The sequence below is a fragment of the Epinephelus fuscoguttatus genome, linkage group LG24, assembly GCF_011397635.1.
Source record: "Epinephelus fuscoguttatus linkage group LG24, E.fuscoguttatus.final_Chr_v1".
Lineage (NCBI taxonomy): Eukaryota > Metazoa > Chordata > Actinopteri > Perciformes > Serranidae > Epinephelus > Epinephelus fuscoguttatus.
The window spans coordinates 19,697,850-19,715,275 of NC_064775.1; the positions used below are offsets into that span (position 1 = coordinate 19,697,850).

Genomic DNA, 17,426 nt, shown 5'->3' on the forward strand with positions numbered 1-17,426 from the left:
AGTGTGCAAAGGCCTTAAATGCTATGAGTCTTTTACAGTCTGACAAACCCAATTAGTTCAGTACAACCAACATGATTTGCTTTGACCTTGAAAAGCTTAATTAAGTTGAACCAACTTAATATTTATCTTAAAGTTGTGGTGGAGTGTAGTGATCATGTCAATTAATTTAAGATATTCAGACTTATTTATTTAATTTCATCCTACTCAAAAAATGTCAAAGATGTTTTGGATTTTGACCAACTTCTTAAAAAACGTGTTAACTGATTAAAACACTTAAATGCAGGGGTATCAAACTCATTTTAGTTCATGGGCCACTTACAGCCCTATTTGATCTCAGATGGGCCAGACTAATAAAACCAGAGGAGCAATTTCAACAGTATGTCTCAGTTTGTCCACAATCAGTCAGTCTGCTTCTCACTTCCATGTGCATTTATCCATACATTTCCTCATTCTTTTGAGCTGAGGGTGCTGATTGATAATATTCATATTAATATTTTATTTATTTACTTTGGGTTAGGGTTAGGGTGTAGGTATAGTGTCAACATTGTGAGGGACACACACGAAATGGCGATTTGGGGGTCCCATTCCACCACAAAATTTTGAACCTCAGACACTTAATTTCCTGCATTCCAGTGAATTTTTATGTACCAATCTGTGCCTTTTCTGCGCCAATTTATGATGCAAATGTTTTTAATTTTGTAAAACTAAATGTCCTCTGCAAATGCACATGTTCTATTGAGGGGGACATGTCCCCTGCGTCCCCACTGAAATCTACACCTCTGGTAAACCATTGTGGAATTATGGATCATTTTTAAGGTTGTTGTTTTGCATATATATGGTATTAGAATAGAGGTCTCCTGTTAATATTTATATAAAATCATTCAACTTCTCCAGCAGCTGCATCGCAGAAATATCATCTAAATGTCAAAAAAACTACAAAATGCCAAATATCTAAACTCACTGCCCATTTAAGTCCTATCACCGCCATCTCTCTGTCATCAACACATGAAGACAAACTGCCCGAGATATGAAAATACCAACCGCGAACCCGCGTCACGTGGTGCGCTTTATGATTTCTGCGCTCCGGGTTTGTCTCCAGTTGCGCTGGAGAAGAGACGCTTCACACTTTGCGGAGCTTCTTTTTTTTCTGCCTCTGCCTATTTTCAGCCGAGCCGAGCCGAGAGGATGAGCGTATCTGGGCTTCTTCCTCAGCAGCACTTGGTCCTCCATGCCTCCGTCTGAACAAGTTCGTTTCGGTCTGATGTTTCCCCTCCGACCGTCATTTGGGAGAGAATGCGTCTTCTCGTTTTTGCGACTTTATTTGGAGTCCTTCTCGACGCAGGTAGGTACGAGTTGGAGAGACTGCGGGGACGTTTCTGTCAGTGTGTGAGGGGACAGTGTGAACGGAGTTCAGCTTGTATGCATCAAAAACAAGTGCTTATATTGTGACATGCTAATATATACCTTACAATAAAGGGTAAATACGAATATCATATATTTTAAACCATTTAATCCAGCGATATGCTCTTCCAAAATGACTTAATTGTAATGCTATTCAATTTAGAAAACAGAATTACCTTTTGGTAATTTCATCAACATGCGTAAAATCTGTGCGTAAAATCGGACTTCCCCATCTGCATTTACTGGCTGGTTTTATACTTTTGGGAAAACTTACAGAACATGGATGGATAAGGGCTGTGATCAACAATCATGTTGCGTTTTTTGGCGCTGGTTTTACGCGCTCAGGGAGCAGCGCTTTGCTGGACTCCTCTGCGCTTTTTTGACAGAGGGAAAAGCTAGAGGCAGATTTGAACCTGTGATCATCCGTCACCCATGAGCTGCTTGTTTCTGTTCCTCTGGTGGAGAGCTGAGTGCTGTGAATGAGGGTTTTTCTTCTTGCCAAAGCAAGTATTGGCAAATAATGTGAGGATGCTGCCTTTTTGTGCCATTTTGCTCTTTTTGGAGTGCAGTTTCCAGAGCTGTTCCTCCACTGGTGTCTGATTTTTGTTATATTATGTTGTTGTTTTCTTGAGCCTAAAGTAATAATGAGATTTAGATTAGAGGATATTGGCTTTGCACCCTCTAAATACAAGTGCAAATCTTCTATATCCTCTGTTTTCTGTTTTTGGAGAAAACAAATTTAGAGCAATTTTCCTGAAACTGATAAGCTGTGTTTGGGTGCTAAATCCATGCCATAGATATTCCGCCCAAAAAATAGGTTTCACAGTTTCCTTCCAGGTGATGGATGGAGCTTTCAGGCATTTGCTTGGTTTAGAGTAATTAAGCTGAGGCTGTGATGTTATATGTGGACCTTTATCTGATGCGTTTGATGGCGCTGTCGGAGCTGAGATTAATGTTTGCTGCCGTTTTAATAATTACATTGCTAATATGTCAGCGAGGGACGGATAGCCTGTGTGGGATATTTAGGAAAGAAAGGCAGGCATCAAAGTTTTTGATTGAGTGCCTCAGGTATCTTTAAGAAATGCTAATTGAACCTGGCAGGTATAAAGAACAACCCAGTGTGCCAATTATCAGTGACGGATGTAATTAGATGCCAAAAGTACTTTTTATTCTCTGTGAAAAAATGAAATGGATAGACTTCAACATTACCTCTGATGCAATGAGCTGCCAGTGAAAGTATGCTGTGCATTTTGCAGAGGGGTGCTGCAAAAAATGATCTTAACACTACAGACGGGTCACACTTTCCCCAGTTTAGGTCCAGTGGTTTGATTTCTGCATGCCTTTTCTCCAGGATGAAGATGGATGATGAAGTTTTCAGCTATAAGAAAAGCCCATCCAGGCAGCTTTAAAAGCATCAGATGAAATTTGCAAAAGCTGCAAGAAATGGCTGTATATTATCTTTACGAGAAGACAGTCAGACACTCACACTTTTACTACCTCCGGGGATGGCAATCTCTACTCCGGCAGAGTGCATCAAGTCTCTCTTACTGCTGGTTTGTATTGTAAATGGAGCTTTATCACCTATAAAAATCCAGGGGTTTAAAAAGAGAATTTAAAAGGACCACTCTGTGCTCTCCTGATGTGTTTTTTCTTCTTCCTTTACAGCTTTTTCTCACTTCAATGTGCGAACGTATAACCTTGCTGTTGACACTCATGAGACAGCCGATAAAAACACAGAGGATTCGAATAGGCGAAGGATTGCTTATGTGCTTTGTAAAGTCACAGCACCTTGGCGCTGCCCTTCTGAGAGCAGGCGTAATGTCACAGCACTGTGCGAAAGATAGAGAAGATGACATTGCACTCTCACTGGGGGCCATTAGTCTTGTTTGGAGTTGTGACACAGTCAAAGGGGCTCGCACAAAGCAAAATCCAAAAAAAGACTCCGCTGCTTGACTCCAAAGAAGTAAAAAAAAATAAAGCACAGGTTGGATTCACTAATGGTGTGGGATGAGGATATTGTGGATGGGTGTCAATGATACATTCTGCTCGCAAGGAAGCACAAAAATAAAATAGGAAACAGGAAATTAGTGCAGAAGTGAGCAAATATGTAGATAGAAGCTGGAGTAATGGATGATGATGTATATTCAGTTCAACCCCCACGTTCTCCACTGCAAATATATTATGTTTAAACATGCTTCTCAATGAGGAAATAGATGCATTTTTTTTTTTGTTTTAACTTACCATTACAACGTTAATGTTGATTGTACAATATGATGGCTTTAAAATATTGTTTCATTTAAAATATTGTTTCATATGTATTATAAGTGACGCAATATGTGAGCTGACTTTGTAATTGGAAAGTGGAGGGGATGTTGGCTGGCGTGACACCACGGCAAAACACCTGCCAGGCTTCAGACCACTGCCTGAGACCAACAAACAACAAAACTGGTTGTTTTTTATGGGATTTTTTGCTATTTTTCTACCGCAGATAGTGCCAGAAAAAGCAATTGTTTTTTACCAAGACATTGCTGCATTCCCTGCTGGAGTTGTGTCACCAAACTCGAACATGATCTCAAACCCACAGTCTTTTCCTAACCATGACCAAGTGTTTTTTGAGCATAAACCTAACCACACGCTGTTGAAATGTAAAGAAACGTAAAGTTTCAATGTATCTGCTACATAATAACATACTCATGTAGCATAAGAGGTTTGCAGAAATGTATAATGCCAACATTTTTTCTGCCGATTAGTCTAGTTTTAACATTGTAATTGTGTCTGCCACTAGGTACAATCTCCTAGGAAAATTAAGGCTCAATTTACAGCACAACGGAAGTGAGTCAACCACTGCACAATCAAAACAGGAAGGGGCAATGTGTTTACGTCTCAACTCATCAACTACAGTTGCTATGTCAGTAAACCTGCACGTCAAAATATGATGACCTAGGTAGCCTCCTGCATCGGTTTTGGACGCTCAGAGATGTCAATTGACACTTGTAACATACATTGTGTCTTTTCAAAATATACTTCCGTTTTTACACACTGCAAATTATTGCCAGGACTGTAACTATAACTGTAATATTTCACAATAAGTTAGATTTTTATCACTTTGACTGTGATATTTAACCAATTTCAGAATTTTATTGTGAAATTCATGCGGGTAAATACAGTTTAAATGTGAGATTACAGTGAAATACAGTAATTCCGTGGAAGCATTTGCTAAATCACATTAATCAAATGTCCATAAATTTAGTAATTTACAGAAACATACTGTTATAAAGTAATGTTATAGGCTTTAACTGTGAGATTACAGTTAATTGTAGTAATTTTACAGGAGCATACTGCTAAATCACAATAATATGCAGGCCTATAACGACTGTGAGATCACAGTATACAGCTGTCATTTCACAACAATTTACTGTAAAAACGACAGTAATTTACTGTAAGTGTACAGTCAAATACTACAGTGTAGGAAATTTACAGTTTCGGCTTGTTACATGCATCTCTTTCAAAGTAAAATTATAGTGTGCATAAAATACTTATATTTTAGGTTTATTTCTTTAAGTTTAAGCTAAAAAAAAACAAAAAAAACAAAACAAAACGTGGTTAGGTTCAGGAAAATCATCATGGCTTTGCTTAAAGAAATACAGTTGTTACTAGCGTCATGTAATGTCACATGACATACCTCACCGTAGCATGCTACACATACTAGCATTCCTATTAAAAAATAACTCAACTTGACTTTTGGTCTTACACGAGAAACAAACAGCAGCCTCCCAGGTGAAAGTCCAAAGTTTCTTTGCAGTTACTATCCCCAAAGGCAGGAATGGCGGACAATGGAACAACCGACTTGGCTATGGATAACAAAATGAAGTGTGTCTGGTGTTGTTGGTAGTATTAGTTTATGCACACATTATGCAAAAAATACATATAAATGCTAAAGCGGGACCTATTGGCAGCAACATTTATCTTTAAATAGGATTAAGTAAACACGGTATTTGCAGAGTACCCCCGAACCCTCTTAAGCTGACCTCATTGTTGATTCTTTTGTTGTTCATTAATTTTGTTTAACTTGTCATCTAATACAACTGCAAAATGTTATTTGTTTTCTGACCACAGAATCCTGTGTTTTTTTTGGGAGGGGGGCAGTAAATGAATGTTTCATGATTGATATATTATCCGAAGCCTAACTTTTTAACAAGTAATATTCATAGTGGTTTAAATAGACAGTTCGATCATGTTTCCTCATCTTTGCTGAGCAACAGTTTTGTGTGAAAGAAATTAAAGGCCTGTCCCAAATATAGGCCTGTTGATCTCAATTATTTCAGCAAATTACAGCCCGGGCTATTAATTCAAGTTTTACAGTATTTTGCCTGCCTAAATGGTTCATTTCACCTGTCTCTGAACATCGTTTTGTCACTATTTATTGGCAAAAATGGCAAGAAATGTTTTAGGATTTTATTTAGGAACTTCAATTTTTATTTCATTATTGTGTCTTGTTTCTTATAGAAAAAAAAGGTCTTTTCTAGGGGGCCCCCAGAGTCAAGGGGGCCCTAGGCAACTGCTGATGGGTAGGTCTGGCTCTGGACAAGAAAGCAAATAAGAGTATAGTTTAAACTATTCATTTAACCAAAATGTTACTGTGCCTTTGTTTGAGAACTCTAGCACCAATGCTTGAATACTTTCGCACTCTTGTTCGTGCTGCATGCTGCAGGAGATGCCCTTCAGATCCAGTGCTACCAGTGTGAGGAGATGAAGCACAATGACTGCTCCACGCCGGAGTACATTGTCAACTGCACCGTCAACGTCCAGGACATGTGCCAGAAAGAGGTGCTGGTCAAACCTGATGGTAAGGGACAGTTGCTGTAAATCTGTGTGCTCAAAGCTGGATATTTTCTATTATAAAATAATTTGGAAGCATAATGAATTCTTGGGGGAGGAAGGCTCTCTTCATTTCCCTTTATGTGATCCAGGCAGAGTCGGTTAAGATTGATGGGTGAGGATGTAAAAGCGCAGGCTGGGTCAGCCAAATGTATCCAAGTAGAAAGTAAAAGTTCCTATTTATCTGCAGAAGAAAGGTGACCGTCTGGAAACCGGAGACGGAGCTGCGCACAGCACTCAGAAGCTGTGTGACCTCTGAAGTTTTATTTCTTTGCCATTCAGATGAGGGTGTAGGAAACATTATTAGCTGCTAAGCACTTGCAATTTTGTTGATGTACAATAGAGCAGGCAATTAAGATAAATTCTGATGTCTCAGCCTGTATGAGATGAGACGCAGTCATAAACAAGGTTGTCTGGAAATCAGCAGGTCGGAAAAATATCACTTATAAGAAAGATTTTTTTCGTTGTACCATGACATTTATTTCAAGCCATGCAAGTGCAGCCTACACAAACAGCAAATTAAATCAGCTGTGATGTCTGCACTTGTTGGCATTTAGAAATACTCCTCATCAAGGATACCCAACTACCCCTTTTTCCTCCCTCTAAACAACTTTAAATCCCCATGTGTGTGACTTACTGACCCAGCAGAAGAGGCTGAGCGGGTCACAACAAATCTCCTGTGGTTTTCAGTGTAATAGACATTGTTATCTGTTATTTTGTTCCTTTGCTCAGCCCCAAAGATGGAGACAGAAGCATTGACTGATCTGTGGATAAACTCGTTGTGTTACAGAATGCACACAGCAGACAAAGCAGTGTGACACATCAGTTTTTTTTTCTCTGTGACGCATTATAAACCAACACAACCACATGTAAGGCCCTTCATTGTTTTTTATTTCCATTCTCACTTTTATATGAGGCATCTCGGTGATGTTGTGTCGCTCCAAACCCTGGCAAACACCATCTCACTGGGCCACTTTATTCGGCTCATTCGTCAAAGAGGAGAGACTTTCCTTCAGCTGCCTCTGACATGACATTAGATTAGTTTTGCTCTGCGTTACAGAAAATAAAATGGTTCAGCCTGTAGGGTGTGAACTGAATTGTTTTGGGAATTTGGAGGGTGTCCTTTTTTTAGCCTCTTCTAAACCAGAAACACAAAAGCAAGTGAATTTATGGAACTGTGTCTTTCTCTGTTGTGTCTAAATGGTAACCCCGGAACGAGATTTTGTGTTTCAAGTGATCATTTTAATCCAAACTATTATCTTTCCCAAACCGTAACCAAGAAGTTTTTGTGCCTAAACATATCCAGACCTTCACCACAGTGCTGTCACACCATAAAACAGCAAGACAAGAATATCTTGAAGTGGCACGCAAGACTTTTCTAGTTCTAGTGTTACCATCTACATAGCCACGACTATCTGACATAAGCTTTAGTTATTAGCATGTTTGGCTAACAAGCTTACTAACTACAGTTGTAATCGAGTTGGTGCTATGTCCATCCAAGAGCCCAAAACCCCCATTAGTTCCACATTGGACTGAAAGCAAAAACAAACCTATTGCTCCAAAGTCCAGTTTCTCCAAAGTGTTTTTACTGACCTTTCCTGGCATTTCTCAGTGGCGCTTCTCAGACGTAGAAGCCTCCGAACCCGAGTGTTTTTCACCGACCTGTCCCTGCTCAGTGACTTTTGTGCCACCAAACGTGGGTGTATTGGTCCAAAACATTATCTTTTCATAACCATAAGCAAAGTTTTTTGAGCCTAACTGAACCACACATTCACCACAGTGTTGCTAACAAATATAACATATCCGGGCCTTAGAGAAACGTACAGTGCTTCCTTTTTTTTTGTTCAGGCAATTGGTTTGTCAAACTGCAGGTAGTGTGTATTTTTGGAGAAACCAACCCAGTCTCACTCTGAATTCGTTGAAATATGGCACTTGGTCAGTGACTTTCGGCATCACACACTGACAAAAAAAGCCATCCTTTCACGTCGGTATGATAGCGGCATCAAGAGGAAATGTGGTGGGACACCAAGTGGAAGTCCAAATAGGGGTGGTAGGAAGGATGGTGGATGGGTCCAAAAACCACAGACTTTCACCCGGGAGGCCCGTGTTCACCTCCTGTGAGATTGCAAAGCCAAACCCTATTCTTTTGTTCCCTTAACTCAACCACCTGTGTGTGTTGGCAAAATGTAACCACATGTGTTTGTTGCTGAAGGAAAAATAAAACAAGTCAGTTCGCAGTGTATGGTTGTACTGGCATAGTCTGTTTATTTTGAGAGAAGCTGTATGCAAACTGTAATTTCCTGTGAAAACTGAAGTGTATTGTGAAAATATACAATGCACGTAATAGGCAGATCTTGACACGGCGTCCCAGAATGTCAACAATCAATGCACCCAGGGTAACCTGCACATCATATCTGGACGTGGAAAGTCCATGACCAAGCGTCGATATGTGATAAGGTCGGAGTGAGAATGTATTAGAGAAACAGGACTTCAGAGCAAATGCTGCTGAGAAACTGCTGCAAAGGATTGGTAAAAATGCTCGCAACCAGCCGTTGGAGATATTGGCTTTTGGTCCAATGGGACACTTTGTTTTCCAGTGTAAATGTATGGGAAAAAGTCTTCTTTGGCCCAGTAGTGTCACAGACTCTGCTGTTTGGCCAACACTTTCTTACTGCAACCTCGTCACATATCGACGTCTGGTCATGGATTTTCCACGTTGAGATATGATGTACTAGATACCCTGGGTGCGTTGGTTGTGGACGTTCTGGGACGCCATGTCAACTTCAGCCTGTTACATGCATTGTCTGTTTTCAAAATACACTTTAGTTTTCAAGGGAAATATACAGTTTAAATACAGTCTCTTTAGAAATAATTTGCCAAACACATTGTTTAGGTCTCATTGTCTTGTAAAGCGACACATTTTGTGGAAATAAGAACATATGAAGCTTTTTTAACATATTTATGGAACTAACGTTAGCTTAATTAGCAAAATCACTTGTTTCCGGATAGAAAATAGAAGCCTCGTTATTGCAGGCAGAGGTTGTTTCATTATAACTGGCCACAGATTACATGTTTTTTAAAGCATCTAAAACTTCCAGCAAGGCCACGTAAATGTACATTAAAGCAATTAAAGCATTCTGAAGGAAGAATACGGCTTAAAGTCAAGTAGGCAGGGTGACTACTTTATGTGTTGTGGAAGATACCAGACTTCATAGTTGTTGTAATTGAAGTTTGCAGGTTCAATTGCTGCAACAGTAGCTTTGTATGATGCCCTTAATCATTGAACTTGCAACACTTCAGATGTTAATTTAATGTTTTGCCTTGTCAAATACAGTAGCTGAGTGCTTAAGCTTTTTGTAGAAACATTTGTACACCAAACACAAAGAGTGGCATAGAGGATGCATGCTCAGTTATACATCTTTCTCCTCCTTCATCAATAAAAAAGCACTCCCAGATAATGGAACACTCTGCCTAGAGATTAAATGTATCTGAATTTGATTTAATCAAATATGTTTCTTGTCCTGTACAGTGAAATTTAATTTGCAGAAAATACAAGATAAACAACACAATAAGAACGCCACATAAATGATAAAATGTGGACTATAACATGCCATAGAATCACATAACAAATAACACCAATATATACCAGATGGAGAAACGTCACTTGATAAGGGAGCCGGTGGCTCTGGAGTGCAATAAAAAAGTTACAGCACTACAGAATATGAGTTTTTCTTCTTCATACAAGCATACAAATTGTTGTAACATATACCACACTGACAAACATCAGTTAATAAGAGCAGACAGGAAGTCAATAGCTCCATAGCCCTGTAGTGCAATAAAATGCTGCAGCATTGCAAGACTCTTATACATTATATCTTCAATCTAAGCAATCTAATTACAGCAGGGGGAAATGAATCACTGTTCCTTTCTGTCTGTTGTTATATTTTGCAACATGAATGACTGGCCCATAACTGTACTTTCTCAGTCTGGACACTCAAAATGTCTCTGTTTGATTGTGTTTTTGCAGGAATACATTATCGGAAGTCCTGTGCCTCCTCCGGGGCTTGCCTCATCGCCTCCTCCGGCTACCAACAGTTCTGCACTGGCAGGCTGAACTCAGTCTGCATCTCCTGCTGCAACACCCCGCTCTGCAATGGGCCCAGGAGGAAGCGTCCCGTCCCTTCTGCGGCAGTGACGTCCGGCAACCAGCTGCTTCTCCTCTTCCTAAACTCTTTTCTGCTGCTGCTGACGCTCCTCCCTGTGACGTAGACTGAGGATCCCATCTCGTCTCCACTGTACAGTTTGTTTTCCCAACTCGAAACCCACAGAAAAGAAAAGACACCTCGCCTTGTTGCTACTGTGTTCTTTTTCATTTAGGTTCACACTTCCCAGTTAGAATTAAATTAAGACTTGTAAACACAAGGCAGAATCTTGGCATGTGGTCCTGCAAGGTTATAGAGTTTGGCAGCAGGAGGGAGAGAGTCAGATCTAATCAGGTTGTCCTTGCAACTTCAGCTAAACAGGATTAACTTGTTCGCACTTTTTTGTTGTTCCGTTGTGACCTATACAGAAATAAATAGCTGTGAATAAACATCAGTTCAGACCACAGTTAAAGAAAAGTTTGACACATTGGGAAACACACTTAAAGGGACAGTTCCAAGTGGCCGATAACGGCCATAGAGATTTCTGCCTTCTCTTCAGTGTAATGGAACTAGATGGCACTCGGTCGTGGCTTGTGGTGCTCAAAGTGCCAAAAAAAAAAAAAAAATACATTTGAAAAACTCAACAGCAAAGTCTATTTCTAGAAATCATGACCCGGTTACCAAAGATAATCCACAGACCTTGTTGTGATCAGTTTCATGTAGGAAATACTTTCTGTCTACCCAATTACAAAGGCTTGTGCTCGTGACAGTATGAGGTATGAGATGTAAACATTAGCTTTCTTTACAAAGCCTGTTCAAGGCATGAATGTCACACCATTATTCCACCTCCCCATTCCTTATAAAGGTACATTTGCGGAATGGGTAGTTGCCTTTAAGCTGGCAGAGGAGGTAGTAACAGCACTGAATCAACCTCTGTGTGAAAGGGACTGTGGGGTGGGAATGTGATGTGCATGCGACCCACCCTTGGGAGATTTAAAAAGTGTCACGACTGAACAAAGGACCTGAACCCAAATGCACAACTCGGGACTCCAAGTTACCAGGCAACGGAGACACGTCTCCAGTTCCTGGTTGAGGCGCTCAGTCTGTCGAGGCAGACAATCAGACCAGCGGGAAAACACACAGGGGAAGGAGCAAGTTGCCTGAAACGAGAGGAGAGTTAGCTTCCAAAATAAAACAGGAAATCACGAGACAACATAGACACAAGACAAAACTGATTAAATTTACAGTGTTTGTGGAAGTCCAAGCCAGGTGATTCTTTATCTTTTCCTAATCATAAACAAGTAGTTTTGTTGCATAAACATATCTGCCGACCCCCTCTGCATCAAGATGCAATGCAAAAGGCTGCCCCTGGTATCTCTTTAGAAATGCCAGGGGCTGCTCAAGCTGCAAAATATTTCAAGAGGGGATGAATTCACATTGCAAGCTGAGTGCCATCTAGTTCCATAATATTGGATAGAGGGCAGGCATCTCTACGACCAATAGATCCAGCACTCGGCAGCTCACACCAATACAATCTAGACTGATTAATAGCACTACAGGTAATTTCCCTACAGGGAAAATTCTTTTTTGATTTGGGGGTGAGCTGTCTCTTAAATTGCTTTCTGGTGGAGAATTAGATGAGAAAAATCAACATCACTATTATGTATTTCTGTTGTATGTAAGGCTATGGTCTGTAACTGCTTAGCTTAGCTTAGCACAAAGACTGGAAACAGCTAGTCTAACTTCTTCTGAAGGCAACAGAATCCCAACTTAACATGTTATATCATTATACAAATGAAAAATAATGCAACAATATTGCATGTTTACAGGCAGTTTAGTGTCAGGCTATTTCTTGGCTGGCTACAGGCACCTAGTGAGACCTCCAGGAAGTGAATGGTCCTCGCCAAAAATATATTTGTAACCCCTATAAGTGGTGAACTTTTTATATAGATAACTAAATTAGGTAAAATATGTTCATTTATGAGCCAGGAGGTGGATTTTTATCCTCAGACAGAGCCAGACTGGTAGCTTCTAGCTTTATGCTAATAAGCTAACTGGCTGCTGTCAAATTATTTCTTTAAGGGAAATCTACAGCATGCAATGATAATTCGTGCACATTTTTATGCATACTTTTTGTCACAGGTTCACCTTGGAGCCTGTACCTGCAATCACTGTGGTGATACACTGAAGGAGCAGATTTGGACACCACACTGGCTTTGTATCCTCTCAGCGTTGAGTCAAACTGTTAATCTGATCAATATAAAACCGTAACCACTGAGAATGACACTGGAAAAGTGGAGAAGTGGAAGTATATCAAGCTTTCTGAATCATTTATCGCTTCTTGTTGCCGGTGGAGGACCATCCAGTCTGCAATCGAGGCAACTCTCAGTTTCTTTGCTTTTTGTGAAGTGTGGAGTGTTTTGTGAGGAAAGTTATTTTCTGGTTATTACATGCTGTAAGAGGTGCTGGTAGAAGTTATTGTCAGAAAATGATATCTTTGAGCTTTTATTTTGTGAGCTTTTGTTGATTTTTGGTTTCAAACAGCACTGTTTGTTTCTTTCATTGTTGATGCTGTTGCTGTTGTCGCTCAGAATACAGATTTTCACATTTTGAATTGATTATAACAGAACTAACATCATGAACCCAATATATAGTCTTCATATGTGACGATGAAGAAGGCACTTTGATTCAGGCAAACATGAATTTGAAGGGTTCTAACGGTATCTTGCATCACATTAATTATCATATATATGCATATTTTCCACTGCCAAATAATATTAATTGACATTTTACAACTTAAAAAATGAAGGATGCTGCAATGGTTTTTGGAGAGACTATTTATGTTATTGCTTATCCATCCTCGCTCATAAGATTTAAAGCAAAAATGTCACAAAAGAAGGCGGTTAAATGTATTAATTAAGCATTAATATCCCATATATTCCTTTGAAATGAAATACTAGAATTGTCTTGGAGCTGTACTTGGAGACACCTGGTACAATGGGTTATACATTACATAGACATAGTGCAGTATAAGATCAAGCTAAAAGCACAAATACATTCTCACTAGAGAAATGCTTCAGGGTGATATCACACTAATTTCCCTTTAAGTTAATATCCCTCAAAAAATCAAATCATAGCTCATATTGCATGTAGCCAATGCTGTAGACCAAATACTGTGTGAATACCAATGAGAATTAATTTGGCTTACATACTGTATGGATCTTATTTCCATGTCCAGATGGGCATTTTGTCAAAACTGATATATATTTCCCTCCAAATTATTTATTTGTTTTTATTTTACTGCTGTCATTTTATTGCCTTTTTTCTGCAGTGTACAGTATATTATATTTATATGTAGTGAATGTGCTGTTGTCAACAACAATGCAGACATTCTCCAATTGTATTTTAATGCCACACATGATGACAGTGTTAATGGTCTAAAGCAAAAGCCAAGAAAGAATGTTGTATATTATATTATAAGATGTATTTCAGAGCATTGCTTGACTGTTCTGGAGACAAGATACGTAGATTTCAGACAGTGATGGATCATCTGATTAATGTTCATGGCAGTTTTTTGACTGGTCTTCTGTGAAGAGTAACACTGTATTCTGCTGATATGTGATGTAAATAAATGTTGCAGAAAAATGGACTGTCAAGTCACAAAAGCTCGTACGTCAAGAGATTACACTGTAGTTTTGGAGGTGTAGAGGTTTTCAGCAAATAGCAATATCATTTAGTCCTGTTTAAAGGCAGTTGTTGATGTTCTGAGAAGTATACATTCATTAATTATTATTCAATTGTTATTGGAAACTTTATTCTTATGCTTTCCTGTAGGGAATTATCACATTTTTGTTCTTGTTCTTGTGCACAGCCCATACACCAGAAGAAAATGTTGGCATTTTACATGTCAGCAAACCACAAATGTGGTTTATTTGCACCTTTTATATGTATTATATCAACATTTCTGAATTGATGTAGAATAATCCATAAAACTGGTTGTTTTTTAGCAGGTCATTGCTCTGTTTCCAGCATCTTTTTAGTCCCCAAATAGGGACCTGTTCTGTTTTTTTGAGCGGAAATAATGGCACAAAAAGCTATGGTATTCTCCTGAGACATTGCTGCTTTTCCCGCTGGCAGGAAAAGTACTTTTTATGACTTATTGGCTTCCAAATGAGGGTGTTTTTTAGTGACCTGTGGCATTTAGCACCAGAATTAGATTCTTTTTAGTGCCCCATCGCTGTGTTTCCAACAGCTTTCTAGGCATCAAACATGAGTGTTTCTTAGGGACCTGTAATTTTTTTTTTGTTGTGTCTTGGCCCCCAAAATATTATTGTTTTTTAGCAACCTGTGGCTGTTTGAACTGCAGCTTCAAGCTCCCGAATGTCAGTTTTTTTAGTGGCCCATCCCTGTGTGTGGGTATCTCCTCTGCCATCCTTTCTTGGTTGTCCATTGTACCGATGCACCCAAGATAGACTTTTTGGTTGCCCTAAATATATGCAGTCTCACAGCAGCCCTAAGACTTATTACGTACCTGACATAGTTTTTTTCTGAGCTTTTTGGCCCCTAAATGTGGGTGCTTTTTAGCAGCTTGTGGCTGATTTTTTTTCTGTGGCCCAGATGTGAAGTTTTTAGCCTCCAAAGATGAGTGTTTCATAGGGAGCCACATGGCTATTTTTTTTTTTTTTTTTTTTACCGAAACATTGCTGCTTTTACTCCTGCAATTGAGTCCCCATAACTAGGTATTTTAAGCCAAAACATGAACTTTTCCTAGGCTTTTAGCCCCTGAATGTCAGATTTGTTTAGTGCCCCATAGCTGTTTTTCCAGCGGCTTTTTAGCCTCTAAACATGAGTGTTTTTTCAGGGAACTGCAGCCTTTTGGTCCCCAAATATGGATTTTTTTTTTGTTTTGCAAGTGGAGTTGGTGCCACCAAAAGCTATTGCTTTTTACCGAGATATTGCTGCTTTTCCTGCTGGGATAATGGCAGGAAAAGAGGTTGCTTTTTCCAAGACATCACCAGTTTCCTGCTGGGATAGTGGCACAAAAAGCTATTGTTTTTTACCGATACATTGCTGTTTTTCCTCCCGAGATTGTGTCCCCAAAACATGATCTTTTTCTAACCACAACCACGTGGTTTTTGTGCCTAAACCTGACCACACATTAACCACAGTGCTGCTGCAATGTGAAGGTTTAACATATCCTTTATATAATAACGTGCAACTATAATGTATCCATGGTTTGCATAAATGTACAATGCCAACCTTTGCTGGCGATTGGGTTACTGTGAGCTAACCAAAGGACTCCCTAAATTTGCCAGTAATTAATTGGAAGTAATTGATTTGAAGTATCCCCATGGACACTGTCTCCATTTTCCTCATATGGTAATTAATACCAAACTAGGTCCTTTCAAGGTAATCCTTCCTTTATAGGAAATTAAAGGTAAATATTGGAGCTGTAAAGTCTACAAAGAAGTCCAAATAATGGGCTCCCCTGTTGGTTAAGTGACAAAATATGGGATATTGCAATGTTAACACCTTTTCCTTCATGATAAAACCAAGAAAAAGCCGCATTTCCATCAGGTTGAACAATTTTTAAATTATAAACATGGTTTGAACTGGCAAAATGAGGAAGTTTCACTGCAACAGCCTCCTCATGCACTCTTTACAACACTACAGCTTAACATTAGAATTCACCTCAGATATAATGCATAAACTTTGGGGGGTTCGGAGGGAGGGGATGACTTTATTTGACTCTCTGGGAAATGAAATCCACCACTGCTGGTGGTCCCCAAGAGGTTATTTGGACCTTACTGTTCTCTCCGTGTCTTTAACCTTCACACAGCCAGGCTGAGGACATTGTGGAACCAGTGTTTTATTAAATTCGCTACATTTCAGCATGCTACCGTCACTCAATTACTCATCTATTGATTATTTTGTGTATTGTGCAGCCTCTGTGGTGTGTGGTATGCACCCACATTTTTACTGTTTTTTTGCAGACTTTCTTGTGCTTTGCTTTATGCATTATTGAGAAGAGAGTCTTTCGCCATTTTCTCCCTGTGCAAGCTTGAGTCTACCTGTGTGCATTTTGCAATTAGTAGAATAATATCATAGCCAGCCTGCACCGAAACTGATAAAAGCCTTACATGAAACAGAAGATTACAGTTTTTGTTAGACTGAGCAGTAAATACAGATAATCCACTCTGTATCACACTCATCTTACAATGGTTGTTTTTGTCTTGATTCCAGTAAAATCCAGGTAATTCAGCAGAGATGAGATATGAGAAATGTGCTTCAGTAATGTACTGTCATATTGAGCTAGTTTGGAAGAACACCCAGCATGTACAATACCAGTATTGAAAACTGGATTTTTTCAGCCCAGGCAGCAGAAAATGTTGGCATTATGTTTCTGCCACGCATATGTTACATTTGCACATATCATATGTATCATATCAACGCTTCTAATGTGACATCATATATGAGCTGACTTTGTCAGCGGGCAGTGGAGGGGATGGTGGATGATGTGTTACGGTGGCGAGACACCTGCCAAGCCGCAGACCACTGTTCAAGACCAACAAGCATCAAAACCGGTCATGTTTTGCTGTATTGCGCTGTTGTGCTGTGTTTCTAATGTCATTTTAGGCTCTAATTATGGGTGTTTTGTAGCAACTCATCAACGTTTTTCCAGCAGCTTTTTTATGCTTCAAATGTGGGGATTTTGTAGTGACCTGTTTTTTGGGTTTTTTTTTTAAGCATCTTTAAGCTCCAAACATGGGGGTTTTGTTGCAACCTGTTGGTGTTTTTCCAGCGGCTTTTGAAGCTCCAATCATGGATGTTTTGTGGGAACTCATCAATGTTTTTTCAGTAGCCTTTTAGGCCCAGATGTGGGTGTTTGGTGGTGACTCATCAGTTGTTTTTTTTTTCTGCAACTTTAAGCTCCAAACATGGGTGTTTTGTAGTGACCTGTTGGTGTTTTTCAGCAGCTTTTTAGGTTCAAAACATGATTGATTT

The 17,426-nt window shown here is 39.5% G+C and overlaps 1 protein-coding gene across 2 annotated transcripts; it reads left to right on the plus strand.

Annotated features, from left to right (window-relative positions):
• Nucleotides 1–1,099: 1,099 nt before the first annotated feature.
• LOC125885029 (ly6/PLAUR domain-containing protein 1-like) lies at nt 1,100–14,077 on the plus strand. Of its 2 annotated transcripts, XM_049570392.1 has the most exons (4): nt 1,100–1,342; nt 6,113–6,247; nt 10,307–10,574; nt 12,564–14,077. In XM_049570392.1, exons 1-3 carry the CDS (start codon nt 1,294–1,296, stop codon nt 10,546–10,548), a joined length of 426 nt encoding a protein of 141 aa, XP_049426349.1. In that variant the 5' UTR covers nt 1,100–1,293; the 3' UTR covers nt 10,549–10,574; nt 12,564–14,077. The 2 variants fall into 2 exon arrangements, with proteins under 2 accessions (XP_049426349.1, XP_049426351.1); XM_049570394.1 differs by lacking the exon at nt 12,564–14,077 and having other exon boundaries at nt 10,307–12,546.
• Nucleotides 14,078–17,426: the final 3,349 nt, after the last annotated feature.

Coding starts and splice junctions, on each gene's coding strand:
- LOC125885029 (XM_049570392.1), top strand. CDS start 1,294: ATGCGTCTTCTCGTTTTTGCGACTTTATTTGGAGTCCTTCTCGACGCA. Junction 1,343..6,112: donor TGGAGTCCTTCTCGACGCAG/GTAGGTACGAGT, acceptor TGCATGCTGCAG/GAGATGCCCTTCAGATCCAG. Junction 6,248..10,306: donor GGTGCTGGTCAAACCTGATG/GTAAGGGACAGT, acceptor GTGTTTTTGCAG/GAATACATTATCGGAAGTCC.